Source organism: Python bivittatus, unplaced genomic scaffold, assembly GCF_059951505.1.
Source record: "Python bivittatus isolate LINGU-HERP-01145 unplaced genomic scaffold, Pbiv_v1 ctg000840_np1212, whole genome shotgun sequence".
Lineage (NCBI taxonomy): Eukaryota > Metazoa > Chordata > Lepidosauria > Squamata > Pythonidae > Python > Python bivittatus.
In genome coordinates, this window is record NW_028277113.1 from 36,138,437 (window position 1) to 36,162,631 (window position 24,195).

The window sequence follows — 24,195 nt, forward strand, 5'->3', positions numbered from 1 at the left end:
CCCTGGACGAAGCCTTCCTCCGATCTGATCTGGAGCCAGCAATGGGTGACGCGTTTCCTCAGTCCTCGCCTCACTTACGACGGACTAGCGCTCTCTGCTAACGAAGCCAGCACCGGGGCGTTATTACAGCTGCAGGTGTTTTCTCGGCCGTGATCCTCCCGGAGATAACCGCATCGCCCTCGCCTCCTCAGGATCCACGTCCTCCAAGAGTATTCACCGGCGCGTTCGGCAGTATCTTCCCTCGGGATCCCGCGAAACTGGCGGCAGAGCAGCAGGAGGTGTCTCTGCCGCCGCCGTCGCCTCCCCTTTGCTTTCCTTTCGGTGCCCTCCGAGCTAATCAGAACACAAAGGGGCACAGGAGGGGCGGAGGCAGGCCGTCCCTCTCGGATCACTAATCCCGCGGGCGACGTAAACAAATCCAGTGAAGGGGCGCGAAGATGGCGAGGAAGCGGGTGGCGGCAATTCTCCTGACTGCCCGAACGCCCTCAGGCGCAGCATTGGCAGGGATCTTCTTGGCGCTCTGGTCCTGCTTCCACCCCGCGGGCTCTCACTTGGCTTCTTCCCTGGGCGCTGGGAAGCGGGGGCTTAGTCTTCACCCGCCTTACTTCAACCTGGCGGAGACAACCCGCATTTGGGCCACTTCCACCTGCGGGCAGGACGAGAGCGGGAGGCCCCGCCTAGAGCTCTTCTGCAAGCTCGTGGGGGGACCCGCTGCTTCCCCCGCCGGACAAACCATCCAGGTGAGAGAAATGACCGCCGGGGGTGCGGGGTGAGGGAGAGAGACTTGGGAAGGAAAGCAGCAACTCTCCTAAAACTTTGAAATTGGATTAGTTACTCTTCTTGTAGTAGCAACTATTACAGTTGCAGTCCTGTACACTTGGGGCTGAGGTCCACGAATCTCAGACTTTTTTCTGGACTGGCATGCATAAAAATGCTTATGTGAGGGTTGTAGTTAGTCTATTTTAACAGCTGTCTTCATCAAAACAAGGTAATATATAGAAGAGTAGACTCCTCCTTTTCTTCCCCTAATACCAGTGGCATTGATCCAGTGTGATCATTCATGTATAGATCAAAACAGGAAGCTCTGTGTAATGCGATTGGGTTACCACTACCTTTAATTTTTAATAGTTATATGGTGAGTTAGGTAGAGCTTTCTCATTAGATGTTTGTGACAAAAAGCTGCACCAGTTGAATTTTCTGTGTCTAATGGACCAGAAAAAAATGAAGTTAACCCTACATACTGAAAGTTATTTCATCTAATTTAGCTCCTCCTGTCTTAATCACTTTATTCTACCCATAATCTCATTGTTGAAGCATAGGTAATAGGTTGGTGTTTCTGTGGGTTAAAGACCTCTCAAATTAGGTGTTTCATTCCAGGGACCAATCCTTCTGACTTATTAGTACAGAGAGCAAAGGAGATAGGAGTAAGCAAAAGTCAATGAAATCTATACTGGCATATTTGCAGTGTGTTAATAAGGGTCTTCAACTCCCAGTTGTTTTCAGAAAATCCATTTTTAGGTGTGCCTCAAAGTATTTCAATCTCTGTTCTGTCAATATTCAGAGATAGATTTGTATTTGTAGATAGAAGTCATCCCAATTCATTGAGCTCATAGGTAAATTGGTTCTTCTCTTTGGTTCTAGCTGGTTAATTTTCAGATGATAACAATAATTAAAAGCAACATAGATCCTGCAATCCAGGCAATGTTGGGAGACATACATTATTCAGAATAATTCCAAAGAGATTTCAAACCTGGTCTGGGGTTGAAATAGCCTTGGTTGCTCTGGTATATGATTTATACCAGGAATGGATGAGAGAAGTGCATCTCTGCTAATGCTTGTAGACCTTTCAATGGCTTTTGGTACCATCCTTCAGATTATCCCTCTTACCACTTACCTGGTTTACCTTTAGAAGGCACTGAATTATGATATCCCTGATTAATTTTACTTCATGCCTATTGTCTGAGGAATGTTACAGAGTTTCAACTTATTCTCCCATATGTAATTGTTGTGGGAAAAATGCCCAGCTACTCACTCCTACAGAGTCAGTTGGCAAGACTCAGAGACTCACTGTCCAGAGTTGCAACTCACCCAGACTCACTCCTGCAGAGACCCTGACACACAATTTAGTCCCTTGTGTATCTCCAAACAGGTTCTGGATTGGAGAAGAGAAAGGGCACGGGCAGAAACCATGCCCATGGGAATGTGGCAGGGGCACGCTGAATGCAGCAGACTGCCCTAGTTCTTCTCCTTCCAATCCTACTGACTATGCCAAGCTATTGTGAGGAAAATGCTCACTTAAATTAGAAACCAAAGTGATTGGAGATAGTTGAAACAAAATATTCTTTACTGACATGCACAACAACAGTGATCTCTGGGCTCCTTGCTAAAAGGAACACAGATAGCCCCAAACAAAGCAAATTTACCCGTTATATATCTTTGGTTTGTTACATAGCAATGATAAAATATCAAATTATAATAATTATATATACAATAATTATAATTATTACATACCTATATAACTGGAATGTCTATGATAATACTTAGGAGATTACCTTACTGTGGTACCTTTACATTCCTCTAAACTAAAGGGACTCTCTTCCTGTCATGGATGCTAACACCATGTTCCATAAACAATGGCATTTATTCTGCCCATATACTACCTCCTTTCACACCAAGGAAAAGACAGCAGTCTGATTTTTGTTATCTTTCTCTCTTCCAGATTCGCTATTCCAGCTGCCTGTGTTTTACTCATGTAAACATATATTTTATATATGTTTAAGGCACATCCAACATCATACATGTTATTAAAACTCCACATAATGTTTTGCCTTTTAAAGTCATAAATTACTTGAAGGACAGCCTTCCCTTCTATCAAGTGTCTTTACTTTAAGATCAGGAATGGCATCTCATGTGTCCTTCCTTGAGATTTGCTAAGTGGTTTTGAGGGTCTGCTATAAGTTCATTTCCTTGAGATAGGACCTCTTTTATAGTTCTCTGTACCTGTTGAATCAGTTTCCATCTGAAGCGCATAAGATCCCATTGCTACCAGCTTTAATAAAGGGTAAGGACCGCTTTGTGCCTTTTCCTGAAAAGGTGTTATTGCTCTGTGTTGGTTTGTTAACTGTAATTATATCCTATTTTAATATTTGGATGTTTTAATTGATGGTATTTGCTGATTCAAAAATATTTTTAGTACTCTGGCCATAATTAAACCCAAATGAAACTAAAACAATTACAGTACAAGCCCCAGCCCATTTAATACATTAGCATCAACCCCCAATAAAATAAAATCCAAAACCACAGCAGACACTAGTAATCTTCAGTCCTCTTCTAAATGTCAACAAGGAGGGTGCCATCTTTATTTTGGGGGACAAACTATTCCACAAACTGAGAAAGCAACAGAAAAACCACATTACATGGCCCTCGCCCGTTTACTGTTATACTTCTATTGTAAAGTTATCTTTTGAACTTTTCATAGATTTTTGGCCATAAAACAAAAGTTTCTCCAGTTCAGGTCATGGATTATGAATGCAGACCTAGGATACTTTAGTTGCTCTAAATTAACAAGTCTCCTGCACAGAAAAGATGCAAGACTACCTCTTTAAAAAAAAAGAATAACTGAGCATCGTTACGAAACTGCATCAGAATTTATGGGGAGAGTTTTAAAACCTGTAATAGGTGCTGGTTTGCCTTCCCATGGTGACTTACCTTCCATGGAACAAGGTTCCATTTGTCAATGAATAAATAAATGTGTGATTAAACTCTTTATAATCTTTATACTGTTTACAAGTCCTAGCTCTGTTTCATCTCTGCCTCCCAGTTATACTGATCATCACTGTGGTTGTTACTAGTAAAAATGATTAAAACCAGATTGTGAAATGTGTATGTTCTTCTTTGATGCTTAGATTTTTTTTTTCATCTCCAAGTACTTTGTTCATCAAAGACTGTATAATATAAAGAAGGCCAGTCAATGTCCCCAAACCAGATGCCTTGCTGATGTGTTGGAGCTTTACGTCTCAACATTCCTAGCATGTCAACTTATCGTGATGGCTATCATAAAAGAGATGAAACCCAAAAGTTGTAGTATTTAGTTGAGAAAGATTGTCCTGTGCTGTATAATTGTCTTCCTTATTAAAGGAAACGTGCACTCTTCCAATCTTAACCCCTGGTTTCCTTCTGTGTATGATAAAGCAATACTACATCACAATCTACTCAGTTGGTTGCCATGGCAAGAAGGGTTTAAACGTATGAGCCTCCTTTTAACAAATACAGAAACTTTAGCCATCATAAAGTACTACTTGAAAAATTTCTTGCCCAAAGCTCCTGGGCAAATGTGATAACTAAGGCAACAAAATAGTGACATTACCAGCCTCTTTTTGCTATAGTGAAAAGAAGAATCTACAGTCATTTTTTCAGGGTTGGGTTAAAGAAAATACATTCCCTTCAGGTGCTTTGGCAGCAACTTGTAGGATCTTGTCTGTTAGAATCAGAAGAAGAATAAATGTGCACTGAGAACAGCTGTTTGTCCTAAAAATTAGCTACCAAGGCCCCTTCTAAATCAATCGAACTATTTACCTTCTATGTATTTGAGTCCCATGAATTACAGTTGAGTTCTGATAATTTTGTATGAATATATATGTCTTTCTGTGTGTGAATACACAAAAGAGATTCAGCTGTTCTTTTTCCTGGGGTAGATTGTAGTATCTATTGGATATGATATGCCAGAAAGTACTTGTATGAACAATAGGATATTTGAGAAAAAAGCAGTATCCTGAAGGATAAATTTAGAGTTACAGATTTACCATATTTAATAGTACAGCTGCATTTTTATACTCAGCTTCCTGGAAGTAAGCACCATTAAATTCAAGGAAATTTACTTTTGAATAGACAGATATAAGAACTGTATTGCTAAAGGTCTTAAGAACCATTGCAACAGTCTTATGTGTAAGTAACAGCCTGGTAGCAGTATTGACCAGGGAATTGTGTCCATGAGCAGCAGGGTAGCAGAGGAGAGATGAAGAAGGATTCTATCCTCCTTCTGTGCTTAAGCATAATATTTTATGGGATTCTTAAAAAGGGAAACCCTTTCTTCTCATCAGCAATACAGTACACAGCATGCAAACAGAGTTCTCTGTCCCTGCTCTGTGAATACCTAGCCTGTTTTACCTAGGCTAATAACATTTGCAAATTTAGTCACATTACAATTATCCATATTAGCCTTGCCCAGTCTGGGGACACTCACTAAGACTGTATCTCCCAGTATTCATATCCATCTTGGCCAATTGTCCTAGAAGCTGTTGTCCACAACATTTGGATGGCATCTGGTTCGTCAAGATTGATCTAACCAGAGGAAAAAATACAGAAGTGCTTCTTTGTCAGTTTGTGAAATTAAGCTCTGGTGTTTAATAATTAATGTAGTGATAGACTTGACATACATTAGAATAAAAAAGAATAGAGTTTTTCTTATTTAATGTTTGTCTTGGAGCTTTTGGATGAGAGGTCAGATGTGATTTGTGCCAGGTCCAAGATCTTAGGATTTTTGGCAGCTCTGTCCTGGCACAAGAAAGCATGCCATTCTGCTTGTATATGATTGAATGGGAAGCCGTCGAAGTCCTTCTCTCCAGCTTTTACAATGCTTCATTCAAACACATAGCAAGAATACTGTAGCTTACCACTTACTGTGGTTCAAGTGAGATTCTACATTCTTTCAAAAGGTTGGAAAATCAACCAGAGCAATACATATATTGTCATACTGTTTCAACTCTTGAATTACTGAAATTATTTTCACACAAAATGGATACCATGCTTTAAACTAATGGTTTAAACAAACATGTCCACACACATACAGATGTATCCAATTGAAAGGGACAGATGGGGAAAATGTCACATTCCAGATAATCAGAAAGCTAAGATAAACAACATAACCAGCTGGAGATTTACCTGAGATTTATTTATTATTTACTTGTGCAATTTATCTGTCATGTCAATCCTCATGGTCTCTAGGCAGTTTACAGATAAGATATGCTCAAGATGTTTTTTTTCCCCAAAGTGATTTGAAATAATATGTATTCAAACTTAAAAGGTTATAATAGTTCTGGCAGACTCTGAGTGGTCTCATATTATTCGAATTTCTTCTAAAGTTATACAGTGGTACCTTGGTTCATGAACTTAATTCGTTCTGCGACTCTGGTCGCAAACCGAATTGGTCGTGAACCGAATCAAATTTTCCCATAAGGTTCAATGTAAATACGGTTAATCCGTTCTGACCCCTCCGAATTTGGTCGCCAACCGATTTTTGATCGCGTCCCGAATCAAATTTCCCCATAAGGTTCAGTGTAATTACGGTTAATCCATTCTGAACCATATGTTTTTTTTTTTAAACCGCAAAAATATGACACAAAGTACAGTACGAAGAGAGAGAAAGCTAACCTTGCTCGACGCGACTTCTGGCATGGAGGACAGGAAGGTGGGTGGGGAGGCGGTTACTGCTTGGAGGGAGTCCCCCTCCCTACAAGAAGCCGCGACCACGTGTCACGGGAGGGAAAATGGCCGCGGATCCTGTTCGTCACCCGATGCGGAGTTCGCGAATGGAGGCAAAATTTTGCGACCGGAGCTGTTCGTGAACCGAATTGTTCGTGAACAGAAGCGTTCGTGAACTGAGGTACCACTGTAGTTACAAGTTACTTTCAAGAATTGGTGATAATGCTGTGTGTCTGCAGGCTAAGAGTGTATAAACACCCAGGATCCTCAATAATATTTAATTATTCCCTTCGTTCAATCTTAGACAATGGCATCATATCTGCACTGATATTTAATTATGCATGTTTAGAACTTTCATGTATACATATTTCTGGGAATAACCCCCACATTTATAGGACTCCATGGGATTTAAATCTGACTAGACATGTGTCTGGTTGTGAAGTTTTTCTGGGATGAGGCAGCTATAGTGGGTGATTTCATTAAGTTCCATCAAAGCAACAAACATGGAAGCAAAAAGGGAGAACTGTATGGGAGGACTAACAACAAAAACATTTGCATGTTGCAAGTAAAAGATTTAATCCCTGGCTGCTATCTCTAGGGATATTGATAAAAATAATGAGAAAAACTTTACTCTGCCTAAGGTCAGAAAATCACTCCTAGCCAGAATAGGTAATTTTGAACTAGCTCTCCAGTGTCCCCATAATATTTCCCTTGCAAATCTTCACTGCAGAAGTTTGCCATCTCCTTAGCTGCTGATGAGTTTCATAGGAAAAGCAGAGAGGCAATTTAAGATGATCCTTAAGTGAATTCAAGAGTATTGAATTCAATTAAGCAGGCATTTTTGTTCTATGGGTTAATATTGAAGATCATGATCTAGCAATGACCAGGGTAACCCACTCTCTCTCTCCCACACAGTTAGCTTCTATTCACTCACCCTCTACCCTCCCATTCAGATGCATACTGAAAATACCAATTTTCAATATATTCCCCACAATGGTGCTCAGTTCAATAGAATAAATACCTCAGGTCATTCACATCGCCTTAAAATGACACCTTTTCACATCCAGTTTTATTCAACTTTTGCCTTTCTGTGAGATCCTTGGAATCTTGTTCCTTGAACTGGCAATTCCCCAGTATTTAGAAGCAAGTAAAGCTCTGAAAAATCACTATTTCAGGGTGCCAAAAATATTTTGCATGTTCCCCAGTGAACTGGTTTTGCTTAACTCCTGCACTGTGATCCTTCAAGGCAGTCCCAACAGATCCAGTTCTTTTCTTCTCCCTTGGAGGAGAAGAGGTTTTGAAGATAGAGAGGAGCCTCAACAGAAGTTTAGTGGGTGGAGGGGGCAATCTGGCAGTCTAAATTTGGCCTTTGGCCTGGAGATTCCTCATCTCTGCCTTAAGAGAATATATATAGTTTTGACTTATGTGGTTGACAGTTAGTAATAGTGCTAACTTTTGGAGTTTCTAATCATTACATTTGGGCAAATCTTTTTTCTTATGTGCCCTGTATAAGGCCAATCCAATACAGAGGATATATGCCATGTGTTCATGGATCACTTAAAGTATTTGGAATAAGTATTGGAATTTGGAGGAGGATGCATCTTCACGAAAAGTCTAGAGAGAATGGATGGTGGAATTACTGATACCCGTAGGCTGCTTCCATGAATTCCAGCACAAATCTAAAGAATGTTGTCACTCTCCTGCAGACACATGGGTCTTGCTGCAGACAGCCTGTGATGTGGAATGCCTTTCTGAGATAGTGCTAGGAGCAGAGAAAGATTGTTCAACACCTTATTTTTCTTTTCTGCCATCTTTGTTGGCAGTTCCTGTGGAATGTATTTAAATAACTGAAATGCTTGCTATCCCAGAACGATTCTTGATGAACATATTAGAAACTGTCTCTAAAACTCCAAGTGACCCAGTTAGCTTAAAATAGCTCTTGTATATAGCCTTATTCATTATCTGGGGGAAAGCGGCTTAGTCTGATGGGTAGCAGGGGGCTAGAGGTATGAAGACACTGATCCGCAGTTACCATCAGCTTCATCACCACCATCATGCTTATGTTATATGGTGATTTCCCATATTTTGCTCAGTACTGCCAGCCAGAAGAGTAAAGCAGTACATATTATGCAAAAATATAGAATCGTACTATATCAAACATATTTTACTTATAATATTTGGACATTAGAAAATTAACTATCTACATAGTTACATGAACAGTTATACAAATTAAGGGAAGATTAATAATAAAGGTCCTGTATGTTGTTATGATAAGTAGTTATGAAACTTCTTATTTTTTAAAACTGTGATGTGGGCAATAAAACAAACACGATTTTTATGGATTGACAAAATCCTAGTTACCCCTTGTGAACAACATCCACTAACATTTCTGTTGAACATGGCGTAATGAATGTATCCCTTTCTGAATTAAGTACATGCATTAAAAGGTTGGTGTGTAAACTTTATATAAATATAGAAACATATTCCTAGTAGCACAGTTCTGTTTATAGTGAAAATGTAGTGAATTATTTATCTGCAGCAGATCTTATGGTTGTAACTTGTCACCTAATTTTGGGCCTTTCTTCTTTTTCTTCCTCTCAAAATTCCTTCATGAAAGTATTCATCAACTCTGGATTTTCCTCTTGGATAGCCTAGTTACTATTGCCTTTCAAGCATTTCAACTGATTATTCTACTAATTTTTTCCCTGCCAAGAAAGAAAAATAAGTTGCTTCCCTTCCAGCTCATTTTTCTGAAACTACTATCCTTTGTTGGGGTCGGCTTTTTACTGGGATTTGTAGTCTAGTATTTCTGTGTTCCTCTTATTTTTCAGGCCTAATTTGTGTTGGAGGTCCAAATCCAATGATACTGACTCTTCTATACCTCATGTCCAAGTGACCACAGGTGGATGTAGGATGTAGTTAGGGATTTAAGGATTTATTCTGTGACCACTCTTTGTCTAACTTTGCTGGCTGTTTAAGAGTTTGCTGATATGACACTGGTTCCTTTGGTTTTTCTTCCTAGGTCCACGCCCACAGAGCACATGCTTTTTGATACTTCTCCTGGTAGGATATCGTTAATTAGGCGCTAGACTTTGCCTATCCCTATACAGGTAGTTCTTGCTTAACGACTGTTAATTTAGCAACTGTTCAAAGTTATGACGGTGCTAGAAAGTGACTTATGACCAGTGCCCAAAGTTATGACCATTGCAACACCCCTGTGGTCACATGATTGCAATCTGGGCACTTGGCAACCAGCTCGCACTTACAATGGTTGCAGTGCCCCAGGGTGATGTGATTGCCATTTGCAACCTTCCCAGCTGACTTCCAGCAAGCAAAATCAATGGGGAACTGTGTGACTCACTTAATAACCCCATGATTTGCTTAATGACCACATGATTCACTTAACAACCACAGTGACTCACTTAATGACTGCTGCAGAAAAGGTCATAAAATCGGGTCCAGTCACATGATTCACTTGACAACCGCATTGCTTAGCGACCTAAATTCTGGTCCCAATTGTGACCGTTAAGCGAGGACTACCTGCTAATGTATTTTGTGTAAAATACATCCCCTTTCTGTTATAAAACCTGCTTCACTAATCATTGCTCAGTTAGAATCCTACTCTCTAAGGAACACTTATGTGTATGCAGAAAATGTTTCAACGTCCATCAATTTGTTCAGGGTTTTTTCCCAATCAAAATTCAGTTGTTACTCCATCGGTGCCATGTTAGGAGGTGAAGCACTGTGAAGGCTTTTAAACCATCTGGGCCTTCCTTTTTGTTTCTGTTCATTGCTTCTTTAGTATGGTACTGATGGAGATTAGTTATCAATTAGACTCAATTAGTCAGCAAGTATCTGATATTTTTATAGTTATTTTAATAGTTAATTTTCTTGCTTGGATGCTCACATTACAGAATTTTGGTTATGGAGAAGAACATTGCTAGCTATTTAGTAGTATGTTGCCATTTGGAGTCACACTTTAATTCTGCTTCCAGGTAACTGCAGAAAGGCAAGGGTTTTGCTGTGGAAAAATCCACTTTTATCTCTATTCTTGAATTAGGCTGTTTTAGGTGTTACCAGGGAAATGACTGTACAACTTCTGAATCTTACAATACACCAAAATTTGAATGGTCGTTGATTGTTACATCTTTTTGTTTGTCTGTTTGTTTCAGGGCCAGTTTTGTGACTATTGCAATGCTGCTGATCCTAATAAGGCTCATCCAATAGACTATGCTATAGACGGAACAGAGCGTTGGTGGCAAAGTCCTTCTCTTTCCTTAGGCTTGAAGTATGATGAAGTCAGTGTTACTTTGGACCTAGGACAGGTAAGTATGGGTGTTGCTGACTTAATTTGGTTTGGCTGAAGTTCTGTGCATGTGGTTCAAGTGAACATGGAAGCATTTTGCAATAAGATGGTATGCATAAACCTTATCAGCCTCTCCAAGCTTGGCATCCTTCAAACACATTGGATCAAAACTCACATATTTCTGCATTGGTATGATAGTGCACAAAATTCCCCCTTCAGTGTTGCTGTTATAACAACTCTGAGAGGTAAATCAGGTTGAGAGACTATGCCTAGATTCACCTATCATGCAAGGTATGGCCTTCTTAACCATGACTTATTGAATAAGCTATAATTGGCTAGGTTCACATCTCACGTTAAGCCATAACTTATTTCTGAATTCCATCAGGAATATTAAAATAATAAGCAATATAAACACAAATTTATATCTATATTTTACTAAAGAAACCAATTCATAATAATACCAAGTTATCATATTTACTCGCTTAGTATATTATAACAATAAAACTAACAAATTCAGAGCAACCGTAGGCTAATAAATTAAAATCAACAGAGGAGTTCTAACAAGGGTGCATCAGACTCTCCAAACTCTTTCTCAGCTGTTCCTGCTGCTGTTCAGACTGCTTCTATTATGCTGGTGGAGCCTGTGCTGGGGTTTAATCCAGTTAGCTTCTTTGTTCTTTTTTCTTCCTAGGGAAACATGCAATGCATTGTTGGGAAATCATTAGTTCTACTATACTGTAAGCCATTCATTAAAATATGCACAATAAGAGGAAAGGTGTTGCAAACAAATCCAAATATTTTTTTTTAGATGCCATGTTCCCCTTATTCTCTCTGTGATTCATTCCCTTCCTATACGATAAATATAGAATTTCAGAATTTATTAAGGAGTGGGAAGTGTTGTGGAACAAAATCTTCTCATGTTCTCTTTCCTACAGAGTAAAAAAACTAAAAAAAATTTTTTTTGGCTTGCAAGCATTTTAGAGCATTGCTATGCAAAGGGGAGATTCTAGCTGCCCACCTTCATAAAGGGTATTGTTTAGCATTCTCCCTGGGCCCTGTTAATTGTTGAATTGTTGTAACTGGTTTTGTTTATGAAGTCTACCAGAAAGCACGAAAGTAATAGATGCTTATATAATTCTACAGTACTATCAATTTTAAATGAGATTCATAGTGAGATCCATTAACCCGAAGGAAATTTAACCACAGCTAACTCACAGCTCCTTGTCTCAGTGGCTATCATTCATATCTCACACCAAGCTATGACTTTTAAGCCATGGCTTGTTGACTTGGCTGGGTTCATTTCTCAAGCCAGAACAAAACAAACTACAGAAAGCTCATTGCGTGCCTAGATCTAAGCTAGTTACAAAGGGTTTCTCTCTTCTCCCAGTAATTTTGATCAGTATAGGAATACAGTTGAACCCCACATTCAGTTCTTTTCATCTTATATTTTTAATGTGCCATTTATGAAAAAATTTGTGAATCAAACAAAATTCTCTTTGGCTAGCCTTCAAGCCCAGATTTTTTTAGGACAAAGCACTCAAAGCTGTAGAAAGATAAATCTGTTGGCCGATCTCAAAAATGATAGTGGGGGGAAATTTCCAGCCATTAAGGAGGTTTCCTAGCATAAGTAAGTAAGTAAGTAAGAAAGCAAGCAAGCAAGCAAGCAAGCAAGCAAGCAAGCAAGCAAGCTTCTTTATAATGTCCTCTTTGAACAGGCATTCTCTCCTTTACTGCAGCATAGTGATAGGCCCATTCACATTAAGCAAAATGACAAGATGCTTAACACTATGAGTGAATTGCAGTTTATTAGAATTCCAAGCTGGTGTGTCACCCTTAACTGAAGAAAATATTATGTATCTTGCCCACAATGAGAAACTACAGGTAACAATGCAGTTATAAACATGGCTACCATTTCTGATTCCTCTTGTCCTGTTTTCTCCTCCTCCTTTCTCCTGTTGCTGTTCGTTGCCTTACCTGTATTCTTATCTCAGCTACATCCTTCTTCTCTTCCCTTCAGTAATTACAGCTCCTTCCAGTTGTACGCTGAGGAACTTACCAAGTCATGGAGAATATATCCTTGGCTTTCCAAATACTCTGTTTTGTTTCTAGATACCATATATACTCACATATAAGCCAAGAATTTTAGGTGTCAAAATACACCCCCAAATCAGGTTTGCCTTGTCTGTGGATAAGCTTATCCATGAATATATATATGGTAATGCTTTTTTAAAGGACCCATATTTTCCGTAGAACCCCATCTGCAGATTATCTGAGAGTGGCACATTTTTCATGGTATTTTGATAAAAAATTTGAGGGTTGGCTTATACATGGGTGGGCTTATACACAAGTATATATGGTATATGTTTTTGCCCCTTTTCTTTCCACATTGCCAAAGGCCCCTTTGCCTTCTGCAGAGGCTGAGAGGTCTGAGAGGTGAACGAAGTCAGTGTTGTATTCTCTGTTGCAGTCAGGAAAGTAGTGACTCAGAATACCCATGGTCTCCAATCCCCCTTCTAAACTGCTACTGATTTTCAGCAACATGTTCATAAAATCTTATGAAGTACTACGGAGAAGTTCCCAGTGATGTCTCTTAAATTCTATGCAGCTGGGCAAAGTGGATCCATATTCTTGCCTGTCCCAGTTTTTAGTGGAGAGGGTACTTAGCACCATCTCTCCCAGGTGAAAAATTGTGGATTCACCACATGCAGGCCTCATACCTTCTCCCAAATGCAGTGAAGCAGCTTAAAACAATATGATTGAGAAACAGTACAAGATACTAAATTTCCATTGCCCCAGGTAAAGTACTAGACACATTCATAAATGCATGCACAGACATGTGTGCTTATGTATACCTCTAACAAGATCAGCGGAGTGCAGAAAATGTCTGGAAAAGTAGTAACTGAAATATTGAAAAAGATTTTGGAAAAAGATAGCAAACCAACGCTAGAGGCCATTGATTTAAGATACAGTGTATTTATTTACATTAAATACTGTATTTAGAAAATATCCCAATTTTCAGAGCAATTAAGCAGGGAAATGTGCTGTTAAGGAAATCTGTGGGATCTGCTTCTTGAGTAAGTGACAAAATTTTTTACAAGCATCTTCTGAAGATGCTTTAAATGTAGATTATATGGCCAGTGGTTTTGTAGCTTAGGTTAAATATTTTGCAACCCTCCCTTCCTTCCTTGGCAAATATCAAGGTAATGGCAGTTGAGAAAGTATCATTTTATTTGGGGTAAGCAGCTGATTTCTATTTGTATGCGTATTTACTATAATTAACTAAACTTGCCTGTCTAACTTATTGCATCACTTTAGTTATGTACAGACCTCAATATTACAATATTTTACCACTTTACCAAAGCTGAACGTTTGCGCATGGTAATTCTGATCTTCACAGCATTATTACTTTGATATAATGGTTATGGCTAGGACCTGGGAGTCCCTGGTTCAATTTCATCTTTAGCCATTGAAACTCATTGGGTAAGATTGGGCTTCTCAAAGTCTCTTATCCAGCTTACCGCAGAGGGTTTTGATTGTGGGTATGGAATGCAGTGTATGTCACCTTGAGCTCCTGGAGGAAAGGTGAGGCATAAATCTAACAAGATAAATAAGATGGATTTAAGGGGAAAAAAAAAAGGATGCCATGCAGCTCTTGTACTGTACAATTATCTTCAATTCTGGAACATTGGTACCTAGCAAGATGTATGAAATCATTAACCATTCTTAACTTAATGCAAGCTACTTCAGTAACCTCACAATACCAAATCCTATTGTTTTCCCTAGCTAGAATTATTTTTGATTTGATCCAAGCTGAGAAAAATGGACTGTATGGCCTTGTGAAGTCTTTTGTCAGAAAAACTGACTGACTGAAGAAAGTTGAAACATCTTCCTGTCTACAAATTGTCCCTTGAAAATCAAACCACACCCATTTCAGAGAACTCAAGTTCCTGCTTGTTTCCAGATTTTTTTTCAAAAAACCTTCCTCAACTTAATTTTCCTTTTTTTTTTTTTTTTGCAGATCAGTATTTTACTCATATTGCACAGACTGAGAGGATCTTGAAAAAAGTTACATTATCTTTTTTACTGTGTTGTGATATAATTATTTTGAGTTGCTCATCATTGCATCAATAAGCAACTTGCTAAAGGGGTCAAGAAACATCCCCCCAATTTTTGATGTGGATTGATAACCTATGCATTCAGGTCCAGCCTTGCCTGCATTATGAAGAAATCTCTCTGAAGTATTTTTCTCCTTCCCTGTCTCTGCAGGGAAGTGGTATATACAGTCAGGCTTTTTAAGGGGGTGGTCCTGGTACTTGAATTTGAGTTCAGGCAACAAAACTGCTTGAGCTGAATCATATAATAGGATAAAGAACTACTAGTATAAAAAATTGGCTTCTCATATAGGGATATCTCTATGTAGTCTTGGGACAGTTTTGCCTGGTTTGTAGTTTTCTAATTAGAACCACTCATTTTCTTTATATGTTGCTCCATCGGTGGATTCATCGCACTGGAATTCATGAGGGTTTTTTTTTCTTGCTGGAAACTCTAAAATAATCAAGAAGTATGTGTTATATAATTCTGTGTACATCTAGTATGTTTTCAGTAGTGCTCTATTAAAAATATATGCCATATTATTTCAATTATTAAATTACCAGGAATACATGGTATATGAATTTGTGTATTGTGAAACATAATGAATAAGAAATAGAAATAATAGAAGAAATGTTAGTACCCTTCAGACAAAGAAAGTGGCCTGGTTCACATGAGTCACTTACTACTGGTGGATTACAAATTAGAGTTCAGAGAAGGTCAGCACAGATGATACAGCTACTTGAGGACCCGCTCTATGAAGATAGACTGAAGGAACTTGGGATGTTTAGTCTGCAGAAAGAAGAGTGAGGGAAAACCTGACAGCTATGTCCAGGTACATAAAGGGAAACTACAGTGAAAATGATCAAGAGCTATTTTGAGTTTTATGTTGTTGGCCAACTGGATAGAGAAGAGTGGCAGGAAGAGTTACTTATAATTGTATTCAGCAAACCACCAGCTTTGTTTATTATATTCTATTCTGGAGGCATAATCCAAGCCTCCCTAACATATCACAAGATCAGCTTCCCAAACTATCCTTTTTGCTATGTCAGCTGGGAGGAGATGCTATTCTGCTTGTAGCTTTGATTTTGTTCAGTTTTTATGGAAAGACAACTTTGAAAAATGAGTAAAAAATCCAAGACTAGAAGGTAAAAACCATCCAGTGCTCCCCTATCTAGCTGTACTGGTTCATCTTCATCAAATGTACAGTAGGCTTAGCTGGTGATAATGAATTTGGTTGATGTTAAAGAGTAAATAGGCCAAGTCTTATGACACTGTTCCAAGCAAAATAACATGAAAATTAATGTTGACAGAAGGTTTAAAAAGAGTGAAACTGAAGGCTTGTGTGATAAAAATTGCTTACTCTAGAGTAATTCCATTGAACTTAAATATATCCTAGGTTCAGGAGTCTAATTACATGGACCCCATCTAATCTTTGGAAATGAAAATATTGTTTTGTTAATATTACATTTCTTATGTTTGCTTGGTATTTCATAGTAATGAAATTTCCATTAGTTTGGGATGATATATCCCAACATTAATATTGTGGGCACATTTTCTGGTGTTATGTGAATTGATCCCTGCTAAGTTGAGAAGGAAACATAAGGCATGGATATAATACATACTTTTAATCCAGTTCTTCTCACCCTTTTAACAGTGTCTCTTGCTGTTGGGAAGTAAAGGTTTTGCTCAGAGAAACATGCAATTCTCACATTTAGAATCCTCGGCATTGAGGGAGTCTTTTTTTCTTTCCCTAATTGCAACACTGGAAGGCACTTTTAATGAAGACCCCAGATGGGAACAGGGGAAGCACAAGACATTTTGTAACCTGAAATGCAGCAGCAAATGAAGATCTTCTCCCAGGTCAAGATGCACCATATCCAAAACAAAACTACTGTAGTTATTTTGAAATATAAGGCTGTAAAATCCCACAGAATCCCATTTTCTCATCTGGATGGTATCATGGTATAAAATACAGTAATAACCTTAGTTTGCCTAATAATCCTAGTGGGAAGGGGAAGTGGGATCTCCTGTTTTCCTGCATACTTCTGTCCTGAAAAAAATTAGGACTTCCTGAATGTACTGTTAAATAAAAAAATGTGACTAGCAGTGACACATTTAGATAGGATTGTACATGTTACACCTTAACATAGTTTACTTATTTGTGACTTAGTATTTTATGAGAACCCAGCCAATGGTATTTTATTATATAATGTATAGTTAAGCAAGCTATGACTGAGTGAACTGTAGATTTATAAATTCTAAAATTATTTATCCAACTTTGACTCATTAACTACAGTGGGATCATTATGGAATAAATAATATAGAGCAGACTCTCTAATGTGAGTACCCGTCAGGTGTCCAAATGTGTGGAATTTCAGTCTCTTCCATTTCAGCTAGCTTGGCCAATGGTCAGGCCAGCTGAAGATGAGGGAAGTTCTAGTACAACATACCTGAACTAACCAAGTTAGAGAAGGCTGGTAACCATACTATGATGGTGTTTTAAATTGCTTATATTGCTATCCCAACTTTCCATCCAGTGATGCTTAAGACAGTAATAAAAATACAATTTTAGGATAAAAATAGAATAATTGAAAAAATGATCAAATGTAAAGTAAAACTAAAGTGCCTGATCTATTAAATGAATTCATGTAAAACCCATTACATTTTTTACAATCAGCTGAGAAGCCAAAAGTATGGTTTAATAAAATAAACTTATTGGATTTTAAAAATTAATGGAAGACAAAATTCACAGTGGTTACCTCCCGTATAAGGACAGTATGCTTTTTAATGTCCTTTGCTCGGAAACGAGTGCATTTATGTCCTGCTTATGGATTTCCAATAAGCAGAGATAGTCTACTGTGGAAGTAGAATAGGAGCCTAGTGGCCAACTTAAAAGGATCTTTGCTCTGCTTTACCATAGATCTTCCTATACACTTATGGCATTGTCTTATAGCAGATTAAATTGTGGATCCATTTAAACCACAACTACCTGTTTTGACTGGCAGTGGTTCTCCAGAGCCTCAAGCCAAGAAAGAGTTTTCAAATCATCTATTAGCTAACCCTTCTTGCCAGGGATTGAACCTGGAAGCTTTGGCATGCAAAACATAATTCATGAAGTTTTCTTTCTTTTTCTTTTTTTAAGATTCTGCGACCACAGGCAATAGAATATTCATGAGTCCCCATCACCTTTCTTGTCACTTCTTTGTATATCAGTGTATAATTTTTTCAGTTGAACTCAATGTTCTAATACAAGGAAGTAGGTGGAGAAATTCAAAATATTGTAAAATCTCTTAGGATGCTATTTTAATTGACAAGCTTTATGAATATGTTTGATCCATCTAATCATTTCAGATATTAAACCATATTTTGGATGGTGCTGTCTCCATATATGTGCCCCAAGGCAATTGCCCTATGGACAAAGTCCACGTACAATCCTTTCTACTGAATTATCCAACAGTAACATTATGATTGTCTCTGAAACTCTTTGTTTTGAAGCCTGTTCAACGAAGTCTGACTAGATGAACCTTGAAATATATTGATGAATAGAAGGGCACAACATTTTTCTGAACAAAGGACCACACTTGGCCTTTGATTGGCACACCATAATTAAAAAAAATATGGATGGATCAAATCAGAAATGAAATTTGATTTCATCAAGTTTACAGTTAAATGTAATTCTAATTTAATTCAGTTAACATAATTACATTGTAGTCATGTATAATTTTTCTCTGATGTCACACTAGATATTAATTTACTAATAATTTTTAGAGATCTCTAGGAGTTGCCCTCAAAGGATTTTCTCATGTCTAATGCAGTCCTTATTTCAGGTTGTGCACCCCTAGTCTAGGACAGTAAATGTCAGTATGATCATTAGCTATTTCATACATACAGTGGTACCTCGGGTTACGAACGCCTCTGCTAACGAACATTTCGGGTTACAACCAGCTTCGGCAGGAAAAATTTACCTCGGGTTACGACCAACTCGGGATATGTCCAGAGTCACGGAACGGATTAAGTTCCTACGAGGTACCACTGTAATATCAAATGTGAATGACTTCCCTAGGAGTGCATAGGACATCTAGAGATGGATGCTAGCTCACTCCCAATCAAAAACTAACAGATTTAGCTTTCTCATTTTACTTTATGGTATCATAGGGCTGACAGGTATATTCTAATGTTCCTTTATCTATATATTTTATTATCAGTTGTTCCACGTGGCCTATGTCCTCATCAAATTTGCAAATTCTCCTCGTCCAGATTTGTGGGTGTTAGAGAGATCAATAGACTTTGGAAGAACATATACACCATGGCAATATTTTGCCTGTGAGTATCAAGTGCAGCTATTTGAATGTTTATAGTACTTTTTTCTTTCTATTATCCTATATAGGCACTGTAAAGCTAATTGAATTTTATAGAGTTAGTCATGCTGAATTCTATATAGAATGAATCTAAAATGCTGTTCCCTAATCCATAGTTAAGGTAATAAAGCCAGCTAATGTCAGTGGGACCTAAGTATGTTGTGGCCCATGTCTATAATAACTCAAAGTTTTTGTTATTGTTTAAAAGAATTCATAAGGTAGATTCATTCTGTTCAGAACTGAGGTGGAGGTTCTGCCACTTTTATATAGATTACTGTTTACCTTCTTCTTACTTCATTCGATTCCCTGATCCAGGTTCATTAAACATTAATATTTTAGTGAGCCAGACAATACTTTGACATTACTTTGCCAGAATGTCCATGGACTTTGGAGAACTGAAGGGCAAGGGGCAAGACCTGAGATACCAAAGCTGCTGCAACTTTAGCATGAACTCCTGTGCTTTGATGATATCATGTGCATTAATTATAAGTCTTATTCTCAAGACTAGGAGACACATTTAAAACGCATCAGAGACTGAACTAAAAGTGACTTTCTTTTTAAAAATTAGATTCTAAGGCAGACTGTTGGGAACGTTTCAGAAAAGAAGCTAACACTCCTCTTAGAAAGGATAATGATGTCATTTGCACAACAGAATATTCTCGGATAGTGCCTTTAGAAAATGGAGAGGTAAGTTGAAGACATCGGTGTTCTAATGCTTGCCATTCTGGTAGGGTTTTAACTGTTCAAATGACATTGCATGCATTTCTTCAGTACTTCTAGCATCATAAAATCTAGGAGCTTGGTTTGTAAAGTTCAGTGAATATTCCCCTTCATATTTGTACTCATCTTTGCTGCCCTATTTCATTTTATCCATCTTTTCTCCTTTACTGTGAGTTGGATTCAGGAAGGATCTGATTTAAGGGAAAATCCACTTTGATGATATCCTTCTTCTTTCAGATATCCTTTCCTGTTTGTTTAGTCTACTCTGTGTTACACTACTGACCATTCTTTGCTTTATTGTCTGGTCACCTTTTTCTTAAAATGACAAGTCATTTTGAGGCTATTTTTTTTTCTTTTTTATGCCCGTTTATTTCTGTATAACAAAGATAAATACTTTAGTCTGGAATTAGAAGCACCAATATAAAGATAGACTCCTTCTCCATATTACTTGATCTCCTTAAACCAATGAAACTTTACTAGTATGAATAAAGTTTCCAGTTTGCTTATAAAATAGTGTTGTTCCATGAACTGAATTGTCAGTTAGCAGAGTTTATTATTATTCTACAATGAGATTTTGTTAAAAAGAACTCTGAATCTGCTCTTGCTGATGTGGAAGTTCCATAAGAAGCTTGTGTATATTCTTATTGCTATAAAGAGCCATTGATTAAAAGAACTCTTTTCTGTTCATTTATTTCTTGACTCTTCATGCTACAACTGGAAATAAATGCGCATTGATCAGTGTTGACAATATCCACTCCTCTTTTCGTTATTAGGGACATACCGACACCTATTATTGATATTTGTAATAATAATAATCAATTCTTTTAAGCATATTATTTATTCAAATTTTACCCTACTGTTCTGTCAAATGAGCAGTCAAGATTGCCAACAACAGTAAAAAAGATTAAAACCTAAAATGAATACTAAAATCATTAACTATAGATGCATATTTACAATTTTTTTTAATATTGAAAGTAAAACAGATAAATTGAGTTGAGCTCAATTCCTGATGACTCTAGGGACACATACATTCAATTTCCTTGACAATGATATAGAAAATTTAGTATTGCTTTCTTCACAGTTCAGTATATACCTCCAGAATTTTTTTCAGGGCCTCCCATCAAAGTATTAATCAGGCCCAAACCAGCTTTCCTCCTCTAAGACAAATACTGAAAAAGTGGGGGCCAAATGAAACTCATGAAGAATTGGATTCTGGAGCCTGAAGGCATTGGAGGAAAATAATTTCTCCACAGATGAAAGATCTGTTATGGCAAAGACGTCTTCAAAAGGAGATAGAGATTTAAGAGCAATAGCAGACCTGGATGCTCCCTGTCCAGTTTCCAGTATAAATTATTCACAAAGATAAGCAAAGCATTCTTAGTATGATACCCTGCAAAAAAGCCTGATTTAAATTAGTTTAAATAATCAGTATCATCCAAATGTATTGCCTTTATTACCTTTACCAGAAAGTAAATATTGGAATTGTCCTATAACTGCACTGACATCCTGCCCCTGTCACGGGAAAGGAAAAGAGTCTAAAAGAACAGAACATTTGGTTGGCAAGTTAATCTATATGAGTTGCCTGGCACTGACTCCAACATAATGCAGATTTGATCACCATTATCCATAACGAACAGTGCAGATTGTTGACAGTAAAATATCAGTTATTCTGCTGCCCACTCCAGCTGGGTGAAGGAGATACCTCATAGTACAGAAAAACAATGCTAGCATAGAAATAAGAGAAGCAAGCATTCTTTCTGTCTGCACTGCTGTGGAGTAGGAATTCAAATGGGACTTCTTAGGCCTCACTCTCTATGCTCAATCTAATCTGTCCCAAGAGTTCCTTCACTTGTGCTTCAGCTGATGTCCATTCTGGTTGATTTAACTCTGCAAGAAGGAAGAAGTGCTTAGGAATGATAGTGTCAGCTGTCCAGGTCATCTCTGTATTCTACAGAACAGTGAGAACATCAACAGTATTATAATAGACAAGATGGAAAACTCCCCGAGTGCATTCAAGAAACTGTCTGAATTCATCAGGCATATGGGAGTACCAGACCACCTTACCTGTCTCCTGAGAAATCTGTATGCAGGCCAAGAAGCAACAGTTAGAACCGGTCATGGAACAACCGATTGGTTCAAAATAGGGAAAGGTGTACAACAAGGCTGTATACTGTCACCCTGCTTATTTAACCTATATGCAGAGTACATCATGAGAAATGCCAGGCTGGAAGAATCACAAGCCGGAATTAAGATTGCAGGGAGAATCATCAACAACCTCAGATATGCAGACGATACCACCCTAATGGCAGAAAGTGAAGAAGAACTAAAGAGCCTCTTGATGAGGGTGAAAGAGGAGAGTGCGAAAGCTGGCTTGAAACTCAACATTAAAAAAACTAAGATCATGGCATCTGGACCCATCAATTCCTGGCAAATAGAAGGGGTAGAAATGGAAGCAGTAACAGACTTCATTTATTTGGGCTCCAAGATCACCGCAGACGAAGACTGCAGCCATGAAATTAAAAGACGCTTGCTCCTTGGGAGGAAAGCCATGGCAAGCCTAGATAGCATATTAAAAAGCAGAGACGTCACCTTGCCGACAAAGATCCGCGTAGTCAAAGCTATGGTTTTTCCAGTAGTAATGTATGGCTGTGAGAGCTGGACCATAAAGAAGGCGGAGCACCGAAAAATTGATGTCTTTGAACTGTGGTGCTGGAGAAGACTCTTGAGAGTCCCCTGGACTGCTAGGAGGTCAAACCAGTCAATCTTAAAGGAAATCAACCCTGACTGCTCATTGGAAGGATCGATAATGAAGCTCAAGCTCAGATACTTTGGTCACCTAATGCGAAGAGAGATCTCTTTGGAGAAGACCCTGATGCTGGGAAAGATTGAAGGCAAAAGGAGAAGAGGACGGCAGAGGATGAGATGGTTAGATAGCATCACTGAAGCAATGAGCATGAAACTGAGCAAACTCAGGGAGGCAGTGAAGGACAGGAAGGCCTGGCGCAATATGGTTCATGGGGTCACGAAGAGTCGGACACGACTTAACGACTAAACAACAACAACTGGGTCATTTTAACCAATTATCCACACTTACAGAGGTTTGTATTGTCTTCCAGCCTGAAACTCACAATGATGTGATTTGACCATAACAAACAGAGTCATACAAGCCTCTTCTACCTACCTATCATCAGTTCCATATGAAGAGAATACCACAAACCTATCCTACCCCTTTCTCTTTCCCTCCAGACTCTGACTTATATTGGGTTATAACTGTTTATGTCCTTCACTGATTTAAATGTGCAATCATCTATATTAACAAAGATCTCTATGTTAACCTAGAGAAGTATGTTAATAGATTGTCATGCTTTGTAATATAATTGTTAATGTTTTAGATAATTATATTCAGCCCAGGAAATTCCCTTTATTGGATATCTAAAGTGATATAGATTTATTTATTTAGATATTGGATATCTAAATAAGTAAATTACACTTAAGTGCAGAATGACTGCAAGCATAGTCCAGTGGCATAATTCATTTACTCCTTCTTTAGAAATTTATAAATTGCATACTATTGATTTGTCCATCTCTTTCTCTCTTTTGAATCAGATTGTGATATCCTTGGTAAATGGCCGTCCAGGAGCAAATAATTTCAGCCATTCTTCCATACTTAGAGAGTTTACTAAAGCCACAAATATTCGTTTGCATTTCCTCAGAACCAATACTCTTCTCGGACACTTGATCTCTAAAGCTCAGAGGGATCCGACTGTGACACGCAGAGTGAGTCCCTGTTCTTTTTGACAGAGGAAATCTGATAGATTGGAAGAAGTACTAAGGCCATGGAATTATTCTGCAAAACCTTTGGCCAATTTTCAAACAGCTTGTAGCTTACTCTTGATAATTTAGGATAGAACATTCCACGTAAACTTTCCATATTATACATTATAGTATGGCATATTGCTTGAGGTTTAGAGGATAACAAGAACAAGAACAACAAACCCAAAGCCTTTTCTGTCTACATGTTCTCATATGTGAATAATTTTTTATTGAGTAAGAATATTTCCACTGAGTTTAGTTCTCTCCAAACTGGCATAATTTTTACAAAGTGTTAGGCAAAATGGTTATGCACAGTTCTTGTACTGAGAGACTTTCTAAAAAAACGGAGATGGCAAAAGTAGGTACAATATTTATCTTTGGAAACATCTCCATTGCAGCAATGTAGGAATTCAAATGGGCTTTTAT

At 38.1% G+C, this 24,195-nt stretch overlaps 1 protein-coding gene across 2 annotated transcripts in view; it reads left to right on the forward strand.

Moving 5' to 3' along the window:
• Positions 1 to 201: 201 nt before the first annotated feature.
• Positions 202 to 24,195, forward strand: part of LAMA3 (laminin subunit alpha 3) — a 160,518-nt gene continuing 136,524 nt past the window's right edge. For both annotated transcript variants that reach the window (XM_088130669.1, XM_088130668.1), the window contains exons 1-5: positions 202 to 740; positions 10,653 to 10,805; positions 19,084 to 19,201; positions 19,805 to 19,923; positions 23,563 to 23,733. In XM_088130669.1, the coding sequence (XP_087986795.1) occupies positions 438 to 740; positions 10,653 to 10,805; positions 19,084 to 19,201; positions 19,805 to 19,923; positions 23,563 to 23,733 (864 nt within the window). In that variant the 5' untranslated portion in view covers positions 202 to 437. The remainder of the gene's footprint in view (positions 741 to 10,652; positions 10,806 to 19,083; positions 19,202 to 19,804; positions 19,924 to 23,562; positions 23,734 to 24,195) is intronic.